Source organism: Trichogramma pretiosum, unplaced genomic scaffold, assembly GCF_000599845.2.
Source record: "Trichogramma pretiosum strain Unisexual culture from Peru unplaced genomic scaffold, Tpre_2.0 scaffold15, whole genome shotgun sequence".
Lineage (NCBI taxonomy): Eukaryota > Metazoa > Arthropoda > Insecta > Hymenoptera > Trichogrammatidae > Trichogramma > Trichogramma pretiosum.
Genome location: NW_019641686.1, coordinates 2,207,261 through 2,218,980, shown reverse-complemented (window position 1 = coordinate 2,218,980; position 11,720 = coordinate 2,207,261). Strand labels below are relative to the sequence as shown.

At 38.9% G+C, this 11,720-nt stretch overlaps 2 protein-coding genes across 3 annotated transcripts; both read left to right on the top strand.

Annotated features, from left to right (window-relative positions):
* Positions 1–6,189: 6,189 nt before the first annotated feature.
* LOC106657331 (protein MTO1 homolog, mitochondrial) lies at positions 6,190–11,134 on the top strand. Of its 2 annotated transcripts, none has more exons than XM_014378777.2 (9): positions 6,190–7,013; positions 8,353–8,584; positions 8,657–8,956; positions 9,030–9,206; positions 9,277–9,684; positions 9,757–10,376; positions 10,450–10,553; positions 10,621–10,681; positions 10,764–11,134. In XM_014378777.2, the coding sequence occupies exons 2-9, from the start codon at positions 8,362–8,364 to the stop codon at positions 10,866–10,868; spliced, it is 1,998 nt and encodes a 665-aa protein (XP_014234263.1). In that variant the 5' UTR covers positions 6,190–7,013; positions 8,353–8,361; the 3' UTR covers positions 10,869–11,134. The 2 variants fall into 2 exon arrangements, with proteins under 2 accessions (XP_014234263.1, XP_023316974.1); XM_023461206.1 differs by lacking the exon at positions 6,190–7,013 and adding an exon at positions 7,343–7,498 and having other exon boundaries at positions 10,764–11,133.
* LOC106657332 (MKRN2 opposite strand protein) lies at positions 7,507–8,329 on the top strand. Its single transcript, XM_014378778.2, has one exon. It carries the CDS (start codon positions 7,721–7,723, stop codon positions 8,324–8,326), a length of 606 nt encoding a protein of 201 aa, XP_014234264.1. The 5' UTR covers positions 7,507–7,720; the 3' UTR covers positions 8,327–8,329.
* Positions 11,135–11,720: the final 586 nt, after the last annotated feature.

The following is an 11,720-nucleotide window of genomic DNA, read 5'->3' as shown; positions in this document are numbered from 1 at the left end:
TTTTTAATTTTTTTGTACATTAGCGTCTTTTCTTGAAGTAAGTTTTTCTAAAATAATTACTCGCCGAGTTCGTATTTTAAATGATTAGATTTCAGGATATGCGTGTACACACCTCGCGCTTCAAGACGCAACCTAGAGAAAATCCAGGCATACAAGCGTCGAGGAGCGGAAAATTCTAATCCTCGAATTTAATCAAGTGCAAAAAGCCTGTGTCAAAGTCTATACCCCAGGGGAAATCTAGGTAATCCGCTCTTTCGCTCTGCGCTCCGGATGCTAGAGGACGAAAATCGCGAAAATGACGTGGAATAATCGCCAGGACAGCGAGCGAAACGACTGCAGTAGGTGTCCCATACATATAGAGTAAGGAAAAAAAACTCGACGGTAGCGCTGCACTCCACTTGCGCTATGCTCGTATACCTGTATAATGCATATACATAGATCTAAGTCACTTTTTGCCAGAAGCCGGGAACCGGGCGAAAAAAAATATCTGCCTGACGTAATCAAGTTTCGCGGGGTGGGCTGGAGAGAGAGAGAGAGACAGAGAGAGGTACACATCTAGAATTCAATCGAAAATCTCATTCTCTGTGTCAGCTATACGTGTATACGTGTGCACAACAGCGTGTACGTAGGTGTGTGTCTGTGTATACAGAACCGATGACGAGTGTAGCACCGGTGCGTAACGAATCCTCGGGTAATTCCAATTCAGTCTTAATTGGCTTTTCGTACATGCCGATGGAAGCGTCGTTCGACAATATCCGGATTCCGTTCTCTCTTCTCTTTGCTCGCTCGCTCTAAAACCCTCTGTCTCTTTTATCTAGTTCACTGTTTTAATGCAATTATGTGCTGATGACAGATTACGTTCCAACACCTGCGACGACTTATTATTGCACCGTGGATAAGTCCGTTTTTGCTCGTCCGTTTATTTTTTCCTTTTTAACTATTATTTTCCACGTAAACACTTTCACTCGGTTTACGGAATGACAATATCTCACTTTTACCACTACCAGGGAAAAGGAGAGAGAAGTAGAAGAGGCGAGGGAGACTTACCCCTTCAGCTAAAACCTCGCCTTGCTGCTACCTCGTACTCGAGTGCATTGTTGAAACGAGACGAAGCAACAAGAAAAAAATAAAGAGGAGAAAGATTTTTTAAAAGAAGCATCGCAAGCCTGCTCGTGACGAATATGTAAAGAATCACGACGTCGAGGGCTAGGCGGCAGCAGCAGCAGCAGCAGCAATAGTAGTATAGTAGTTGTAGAAGTAGTAATAGTAGCAATAGTAGTTGTCGTCAACGTTGCTACGCTCAAAGCATATACAGAAAAGCGAAAAAAAACGAAGAGAGAGAAATAGGGTCGAGCTGGAAGAGAGGGACGAGCAGTACGTCGACGAGCGCTGACTATGTACTGTACGCACTCGTTGATTGTTGGACTCTTGAGCAACGTTTGAGCATTGCTAAAGAAGTTTACTCAGGTGGTGTCTCTTCTTTTTCGCTATAGAATGTATACAAGCTAGACACATACCGAAAGAGAGATAAAAGGCAGCTAGTACGTACGCGACAACGACTTACTTGAATTTACTAATGTCCATGTTGTTTCGTCGCCCTTTTACTTGAATAATTCGAAACTTTTAGTCTTTGCACTTCGTTTCTTTGAGTTTGTTGGTCTTTATCAAGTTCAACGCTATTCGGTTGGATTCACAAAGCTTAGTTAGTTTCTCAGCAAAGTATCAATAAAAAAATTGTTAACAATTAGAAGGGCAAATTGTGTAGAACAATAAATAAAAGCCTTATAATTAAAAACCCTCCGTAAATGGATAAAAATGATGACTCATGAGTCATGAAATTTCATTTGGTCTTGTAAATTTAAATAATATTTTAGAGTTTCCACGATCTTTTATTTCACTCGCATTCGAGTAAATGAGCACATAATACTTATCACGATGAGCCTGTACGCGTGATGCAAGAATTCCTCATTTAGATTGTAAATTATAAAAGTTCTCCTGAAAGCATGTGAATGCGCGAAAAAAACTCTCATACAAGTATATTTTCATCTTCATCGGTGTGAATAAGAAAATATTTTTCTGAATGTACGAGGCATTCGGTTGCGGGAACATTAATTAACACACATTTTAAAGGGACATTTCCAAGCTTCGAGTTACAAACATTTCGAAGCGAACAGTCCTTTACCTAGCCAACAATTACGCTATAATTTATGTACCATACTGAGAGATACATCGAAGAAGCATTTCCATTTCCATGTTTATAAAGCTGTGTGCGTATGTGTCGCTGCCCTCAGTGCTACACATACTGAATGGCTTAGAAGCGGAAAGGGAACGATTCACGAGAGACCTGAGTTGGAGAGAAAGAGAAAGAGAGAGAGTTAGGCAGGCTATTGAGGTAAAGCGAGTGAGAGTGTATGTGTGTGTGTGCGCGCGCGTATATGTTGTGAGCCGCCCGGGGGTTAAAGCACGAAAGCAAAAAACATTATTTCATGTCTACAGGACGTACCGCACACTATATCTTGGGCGAGTGTCAACCCGAGTCGGCTGGAAAATCAATCGTCCGGCAGCGCGTGAACATTCGCGCGGCTATGTATATGCTCAGTGGTCGGTGAAAAATGTCTCCCATACACCATCGCATGGCACACATTCGTATACACGATTCCCGGGAGAACAATAGAAATTTCGTTACTCCTTCGTACATATATACAATATACGTACGCTTGTTATATACCGCATAGATGAATATGCGTTTTCGACCCACAAAAGCGAATCGCAAGTGTAGCTAAGTGTTTAAACAAATAATCGCAAGCGAAGGCTGAGTCGGTGTTTTACGCTCTTCCTTTCGAAAAATGAACGCGGCTCTCGACTAAGTGAACTGAAAAAAATAAGGTAAAAAATTGAGATGAAATCCCTCGAGGAATAGAGCAAAAAATTTACAATTAGCGGTAGCGTGCAGCATTGATGCTTTAGAACCCCCGAGAGAAATTTAAGAAAGATATATCTAGCTAAAGTAAGTGCGCGAGGCGGTGGTGGCGGTTCACGGGTAAAAAACACTTTATTGCTAGCGTGGAAATTTCAGGCATGGTTGGGTAGGGCAGCAGCAGAAGCAGCAGCAGCAGCAGCAGTAGCAGCGGCAAAAGCGAAAAAAGCCATCATCTCAATTAATTGGAAACTTATTCTATCTATGTTCATTTGCTTCGTTCGCTCGTTCGTTATTATTCGCTACGAGAGAAGATGAAAGCTGCGAAGCGAGCCGGGGTATATTAATTACGTTAATTATCATATCGACTCTTTTGGTTACTTTTTTTTGGAGTCACTGCGTTTCTGCTTTGATGCGTGCAGTTGATAATTAATGAATAATATTCAGCTGCCAGCGTGTGACATCATCACTGTGAAAATTGCGTAAATACGTCGACGTCATCAAATCAATACGCGCAGGTATAAACTATTTCTTTGCTTGGAAAAAAGTTACTAGCTTATTTTCAACGAGCCTAATCTCTCTTTACTCTCTCCCTCTCTCTCCCTCTCCCTCTTTGTTTGGATGCTATGCCGATGAAGCGGGCTAGAGCTTTTGCAGCTTGCCATACGTACACGCGCGCATGCACACGTAGAGCAAGCAAATCGGCCTGCTAAAACCTTATACGAGTATGAATGTGCCATACGGGCCGGGCGTATAAGCTTTCGGGATTACTCGGCTCGGAACTCGAACGCGCCGCGATGCGTTGTAATGCATGCCAGTGCCCGCGCCAAAGCCAAGTACGGGATTATCTTACATTATACGCGTAGCCCTAACACGTAGACAGCCGTAAACGTATCTGCTACATATAGGTACAGGCACTTAATTAGAATCGCGTTCTAAACAACTTTCTCCCGCGATTATTATACGGCACATGCTAACGATGCCGCTTGCGCGCGACGACAATATCGTTTAGTTACATACGTGCTTTGCTTATTACGTATACCTTGCCAACCGATCTGTGTTTATGTGACTTGCCATAATATTGATTTTAGTTAAGACGAAAAGTCGAGCGATACGGCGACTCTTGTGTATTTGTACGTGCGCGCAGAGAGACAACATACATACCCGTTGGCTTGTTTGTTATTTATATTTTTGTTATTGTTAGAAAAAAAAATGGGGGAGCTATGGTAAATATAATGCGAGTGCACGAGAGCGAATACGGTAGGAAAATTACGAATTCGACTAATAAATTATTATACCTGGGTGACGTGTACCTTGCTTTTCGATGATGAAAAATTGCACTTACACATCGTGCACAGAGCTGTTGAGGCATGGAAATTTTACGTCGATTTTACAGAGACGGATTTTAATCGATGCAATCGAGGACCGTCCAAGTCGTATTGCATTTATTGAAATTTAATACCTACGGATTTGATATATAAACATCAAACGTTTTCAAACTAAAATCGTACTTTTTACCTTCTAGCGTTTTCGCTGCGCAAAGATGAATATTTCTTTCAAATAAAGACATAAACGAGACAGCAAAAAATACGACGTTGATACGAATGAAATGCGAGATGATTTTTTCTCTCAAATGAATTCTTGTAGCATATCTTATCTCGCGCGCGATATGGAAGTCAAATTAAACAGAGGAGCTACTTGCAAAGAGACTCTACTAGCTCGAGAGTTTCACGAAACGGGAAATATCATACGAGCGAATACTACGAGATAGTTTTTTATAATAAACTTTTTTTTCAATTAAAAGCCATATATAATTTAGGATCAAACATGTGCTTTCATTACCACTTGATCGGATGCTTCCAATTTTACAGTGCGATGAAAAGGTCGGGAGTATTTTGTAAACACGTTGAAGCACCTTTCAAGAACGTTCTCAGAAGATCAAAACGTCGCGGGTTTTTTTATTTTTTAGATTTTTCCAAGCAATATATAGAAAAGCGCCGAGTCAGCTGTATCGACACGGCACATTGTACGCTCGGTGCTTTGCCGACACTTTATGTATACGCAGCAGACATACGCACGTATCGATGTCACGAGCAATACGAAGAAATGCCAGTGACCATACGTGTATTACCAGATAAGTGCAAGCGTGACCAGATGGGTTTCTGTTGGCTGCTACTACTGCTATAATACTCGTGCTGTTATTGCAAGTTCGATGGTCATTGACGCATCAGGTGTCAGTCACCTTCCGAAGCGATGCTTGTACGCGTTTTATATAAACAGCACATGCATGATCGCGAGAGGGAGACAACGACGACGACCAGACACACCGGCCGATCTTTTAACGCTCGACTTGACTTTTCCAGTGAATCGGAGCTATCGAGGAGCTCCGAGAAGGAAAAAAAAATTATTTATAAGCACAGCTATCAAGATACGCTTCATCTGCCTCTCGCGCGCTCTCGTCTTGCGCTGACACGGTACTTTGAGCATCTCCTTCTCTCGCTCTCTTATGCTATATACGATGCACATTCATGATCGTGTAAACTTGCATTTATATACATATACGTTATGTATGTGTGTCGCGCACGACCATTTCTCACGCTTTTGTGAGCGAGACACGCTATTTAAAGCGAGAAAGTACGTGTATAGGACGGCTTTCTATCTGTTACCAGAGCTTTGATGCGCTCGCGCTTTTAGGTGGTCGTCGTGTTCCGAAAATTAGAAACAAAAATGCGTCGAGAGCCCAGTTCACTGTGCGCAAGAGCCGTAGAAAGTTTGTCTGTTTCAAGTCTTATAACCTTAACCTCGGCTGGCTCCCGAGCAGAAATCAAACAGACAGCGGCGGTACAGCAACAGACGGACCTATTATTGCCCCCCTGTATCGCGTTATACCAAGTGTTATAGCTGTCTAGTAGGGCCTTTAAACGCACGTGGCTATTTTTCTCTCGCGCACAGGCTGCGGAATGCGGCGTCGATGGGTACAGCAAATTCGTCCTCGAGCGAGTGACGGGCGGCCGAGGGGCGGAGGTAGGGAGGGAGAAAGGGGCAAGGCGGTCGCGAGAGCACCGCTGCTGCTGGCTGCAACAGACAAGGGGGGCAAAAACAACGTGCTACGAGCGTGATCGATATCCTCGTTGGAGGATCATGCGCGCATACGCACGTCCTATATACACGCCAGTGCACTCTGCACAGCCGATAAAGTCCTCTTATACTACTCGCCGCAGCACACGCGTCTTATAACCTAGAAAAGTTGCGATTACCGACACTCACCTCTGTCTCGCGCTACGAGTTGCCTGGCGAGGATCCGCGTTACAAAGTAAACACCCGGCAGACGAGCAGATATCACACAGAGGCAGTTGCGACGATTTCCAACATTTCCTTGACATATGTATTATGCGTGACGAGAGCTGCACCTGCGACTGGACGAGCCTCCGCTTCTTCTCTCTCTCTCTCTCTCTCTCTCTCTCTCTCTCTCTCTCTTGGTATCGGTTGTAGATGTACTTATGTACCGGCGTTCAACGCTATCTTATACTAAATTATCTCTCTTATACTTGTAAAAATTACACTCGCACAGGCGGCTAAAGGCTGGCTTATTTACACTCGAATTGAGATATGTCAATGAACGAACGGAAAACGTAAACAAATAATCTCAGAGAGCGCGCACAGGTGCAGAAAAAAGCCGCGCACTCGTCAAAATATACATACAAAGCACGCGTAAGGCGAACACACGGTCGGCGGCGGCGGAGCGTCGCCGTGTAGGGTAAAGTCGCGACTAAACGCGTAGGCGAGTCGGTATCTATAACGCGGTGGCTGCTGCTCGTGAAATGCTCTCGCTACTCTCGCTCTCTCGCCTGCCAACTTTCAGCCCCACTCCGGCTTCGCGCGCTATATAGCATGTGTGTGCGCGCCGCTACTCCTTTCGCGCCGCGCCGATCATCAGCTGTGCCCTGTGCACCAGTGCGTTTCTCCGCCGATGCACTTGGGCTTGTGTCACCTAGACTGACAGCTCTCGCAAGTCGCGACCAAGGTTGGCGAGACATCTGTGACAAATAGTTCGACTGATGTAACTTATCGTCGCTCGTTTTCTTATCCAACAAAGGTAAATGACCTTTGCTTTTTATGGTTTTGCCGTGCGAAGATATATAACGCGTTGCAATGTGTCACGAAAGGCAATGTTGTTTGCGACAACAACTATTGTGGATGATCAATCATTTTTTATAAAATTAAAACATGTGATGTTTTAATTTTAAGAATGGGAGACCTTTGCAATAATGATTTTGTTATTTCTTTCTAAAATATTTGAAACTTAATATTATATAGTACTTTTGGGGTTTTTGACGTTCGAAAGTCGCGCAAGTAAGTATTTTGAAGTGCACAGTAATAGTGACTGGAATCTGTGGAATACAATTACAAACTGCTAATGTCTTCTGCTACAGAAGTACATGAATACTGAAATGCATGCAAACATTAGTTCTTTCATTTTCGTTCTAGTTTTAATGTCTTCATTTTAATTTATCAAATACTCATGCAGTTAATATTTTCATGAACAAAAATATACCACAAAGTTTTATATTCTTGTAATTGGTTAGTAGTTTATTTATAAGCGTGTTTTTCATCATAATTTCATAATATTCATCAATGCTCCGTCTTCTGATTTTTAAAAATTGTTGATTTTAATCAATTTTCCTACTACAAATTTACCTACAAGCTCTTAAAGTTCATTTTGATTTTATTTAGCAATTTTTATTTCATGTGAGGGAGTGAAAACACTTGTTTGAGTCTTCTAACCTGCAAACAATAATTCAAATGTGTCCTGAAAGTCAAATTCTATGCTTCAAGCATTGCCGCTCCACTTCTATATTTTGCAAAATAGTTCCCACTGCATGTCCACTTTGTCAAGAAACAATTGATAATTTTTTAATACCACCATTTATTATTCCAAATCCTTTAGTCAATGCTAAAGATTGTCCTTGTTCCCTTGTCATAAGACCATCAAAAGGTGATTTTCTTAATGATTTCCAAATAAATAATGATTTACATATTGGAATTACTAATTCTCAAGGTTTAGTTGTTGAATACGATATGTGTGGTCTAATTGTTAATGATATCATTCGATGGAAAAATTGTGTTTCGATTCACATGATTCCTGAATCTTGGGAGTCTCATTGGGATGAACTTTTAAAAAAAATGTGTAGTGATTGTCAATGGAGTCCAAATAGATATAATGAAGACACTTTTAATTGTTTTAATTTTGTTATATCTTTTTTGAAAAATTTAAAGTTTCAACATACACAATATATGAACAAAGAAGAATTGTGTCAAGAATTTGTTTTGCCTAAACTGGAAATGATTTTGAAATATACTTTGCTTTACAAAAATTTGAAAAATGCAAATGTATACATTCAAAATTAATTGATTTTGTTGTTTTGTGATTCCAGACTTTCAATATGTCCATTACAAAATCTAAAGCTGTAGTTTTTCAACTACAAAAGCAAGTGAAAGTGTTTGTGAAATCGTGGAACAGAAAATTTTCATCTAAAATCAGTAATCAACAAGAAATATTTGATGTTATTGTCATTGGAGGTGGGCATGCTGGGACTGAAGCATGTGCTGCAGCTGCTAGAATGGGTGTAAAAACACTATTAATTACACATAAAAAAAGTACAATTGGTAAGTTTCTCATGATGTTTAAGATTTACATAATATATATATAAAATAATTTTCATTAAATAAATACTATAGGGGAAATGTCATGCAACCCTTCATTTGGTGGTATTGGAAAAGGAAATCTCATGCGAGAAGTTGATGCTTTAGATGGTATTTGTTGCAGAATTTGTGATATATCAGGAATTCATTATAAAGTTTTAAACAAGAGAAAAGGCCCAGCAGTTTGGGGCTTAAGAGCCCAAATAGACAGAAGTTTGTACAAAAAACATTTGCAGGCTGAAATATTTAATACGCCTGGCCTGCAGATAATAGAATCTTCAGTTGAAGATATCATAGTACATAATGATAAGCTAGAATGCTGTGGAGTTGTTTTAAGTAAAAAATTAATTATACCAAATCTTAAAAAGTCGAGTGTGTACATATAATTTTCATCATTATTTTATTACAGAAGATGGAACGCAAATATTCTCTGATTCAGTTGTAATAACAACTGGAACATTTTTAAAAGGACAAATTAATATTGGATTAGAAACAAGACCAGCTGGTAGAATGGGTGATGAACCAAGTATCGGACTAGCCAATACTCTTGAACGTTTAGGATTCAGTATGGGTAGATTGAAAACAGGTATAATACAATTTTTTCAGCTTATGATTGTTGAATAAGATAATGTTTAATATCAATTTTTTAAAAATAGGAACACCACCCCGATTAGAAAAGTCTACTATTGATTTTTCAAAATGTACAAAACAAACTCCAGATGAAATTCCTGAACCATTTTCATTCATGAGTGATTCTGTCTGGCTACCTACACATGAACAATTGCCTTGCTATTTAACACATACAAATGAAAAAATTAATTCTATTGTTAAAGAAAATCTCCATCTTAATAGGCACGTGATAGAAGAAATTAAAGGTCCTAGATATTGTCCTAGCATAGAAAGTAAAGTTTTGAGATTTTCAAATTTGCATCATCAAATTTGGTTAGAACCTGAGGGTCTTGATTCTCCTCTAATCTACCCTGCTGGCTTATCGTGTACGCTTCCAGCCAATAAACAAGAAGAAATGATAAAGTTCATACCTGGTTTAGAAAATGCAAAAATGGGTAATTTTAAAATTTCATTAAGAGATCTTCATATTGATCAAAAAATTGTAATTTTTAAAAATGTTTTTTCAGTGAAACCTGGTTATGGAGTCGAATATGACTACATAGATCCCAGAGAACTAAAAAAGTCATTAGAAACTAAGAAAATTCCTGGTTTATTTCTTGCCGGTCAAATAAATGGGACTACTGGATATGAAGAAGCAGCTGCGCAGGGCATCGTTGCCGGCGTAAATGCTGCTGCTAAGGTTTTGAAAAAAAACCCTTTAATTATAAGTAGAACAGAAGGATACATCGGTGTGCTGATAGATGATTTGACGACAGGCGGGACGACGGAGCCTTACAGAATGTTCACCAGCCGAGCGGAATTTCGAGTTAGCTTGCGGCCGGATAATGCTGATTTAAGACTTACGCATAAAGGATATAACGTAGGCTGCGTTTCGGAAAAGAGATTTGAGAAAACTACAAATCTACTGAAACAAATTCAGGAATGTTTGCAAATATTGAGAAGTACATCAAAACCTTATAAAGATTGGCAAGCTCAATTACCGCACTTGCGAAATATAAAACAAAATTTACCAAAATCAGCTCTTGATTTATTATCTCAACAATTTGTTCAGTTCGACGAAGTAGCGCTACATATTCAAGAACTTTTACATCATGTAAAAAATCGAAAATTAGGGCACAGACTTGAGGTATTTATTATTAAAATATCAAAACTTCCCCACTGTAGTGAACAACGAATGACTATTTAAAATTTAATTTCAGATAGAAGCCAATTACATTCATGCTGTAGCTGAGCAACAACGAGAAGTAGACGAGATAAGAAAAAACGAAAAAATGTCAATACCGAAAGAAATTTATGATACATTGTAAGTGTATCATTCAAATTATAATTTGTTTTTTTTAAAGAAAATTTAATAGTCATGTATTTTGCAGGAATTCATTGAACGTTAGTATAGAAGATAAGGAAAAACTTGCAGAAGCTCAACCAGAAACGGTAAATTTTATGTCAAAATTAGCTCTTTGCGTACATTTTTTAAATTGACAATTCGTTAATTTCATTTACTTTAAACTTTTAGATTGCTGCTGCGTACAATATTGCAGGAATAACTCCTGCGGCTGTGTTAAAGTTATATTATCATGTTAAACGAAACAGTCAATGTTCGAAAATGTTGGATTGTTGATATTGTTAATTTTTTTGTAATAAACTTATAAATTCACTGTGAATTCTATTATCTAGTTTTATAGTTTCTATCGATTTAAAAATATATGTCTTTTACCATCCAGTCGGTAACTCACTGTACAGAATATTGTTCTGCATTTTCTACCAGTAAATGGTAACATCTGTGTATGAAAATATTTATTACCCATAAAAAAAAAACAACTTGGTATACAATTCAAAGATAGTGTTTGCAATTATAAAACTGTACTTTGTTGTTGCAATAGTATATTACTACCCTAGGCCGCGAAAAACAGAAAAGTCCCAGAGTACATGTAATTAGTGCTCTGGGGCTTTCTTTTTTCGCGGCATAGGCCTGTATACTATTTTTCATACACAGTGGTCCGAAAATCGCTCTTCCCGCTTTGCGCAGCGGCAGAGAAGTAGTCACTTTCGGGCCGCTGGTATGAAAAAGCTGTTTTTGTAGTATAAATCAAGTTTTTGTTTGCTTTTTCAATACATCAATTATCGAAATGATGATATTATTCAAACACAAAAGATGAAAAAAAGTAAATATTTTTTAAAGAGCCAGCAATTGCAAAACATAACGCGCTGTAAACATTATTTTTATCTTTATATCAAGTCACATATAATGGAGCTATAGCTATATAAATTTTATTTCAATGTATTGCGTAAGACGCGTTTAATTGAATTAACAATTTACGTATTCGTACTACATAGTCGTTATAAATACAGTTACTTCGACCTAAGAATTTCTTGCAAGTGTTATTTTAGTGGTGTTCGAGCACAGCAGTCTTGTTTAAATGAGCAGCAAAAGTTTTTTGTCACAAAATACAGTGGCTTTCCCATATGAAAA

What these genes read in the sequence shown, in the direction of transcription:
- LOC106657331 (XM_014378777.2), top strand. Translation starts at nt 8,362, where the DNA reads ATGTCCATTACAAAATCTAAAGCTGTAGTTTTTCAACTACAAAAGCAA. An exon ending in ACATAAAAAAAGTACAATTG is followed by an intron (nt 8,585 to 8,656) that starts GTAAGTTTCTCA and finishes TAAATACTATAG; the next exon opens with GGGAAATGTCATGCAACCCT. An exon ending in TATGGGTAGATTGAAAACAG is followed by an intron (nt 9,207 to 9,276) that starts GTATAATACAAT and finishes TTTTAAAAATAG; the next exon opens with GAACACCACCCCGATTAGAA.
- LOC106657332 (XM_014378778.2), top strand. Translation starts at nt 7,721, where the DNA reads ATGTGTCCTGAAAGTCAAATTCTATGCTTCAAGCATTGCCGCTCCACT.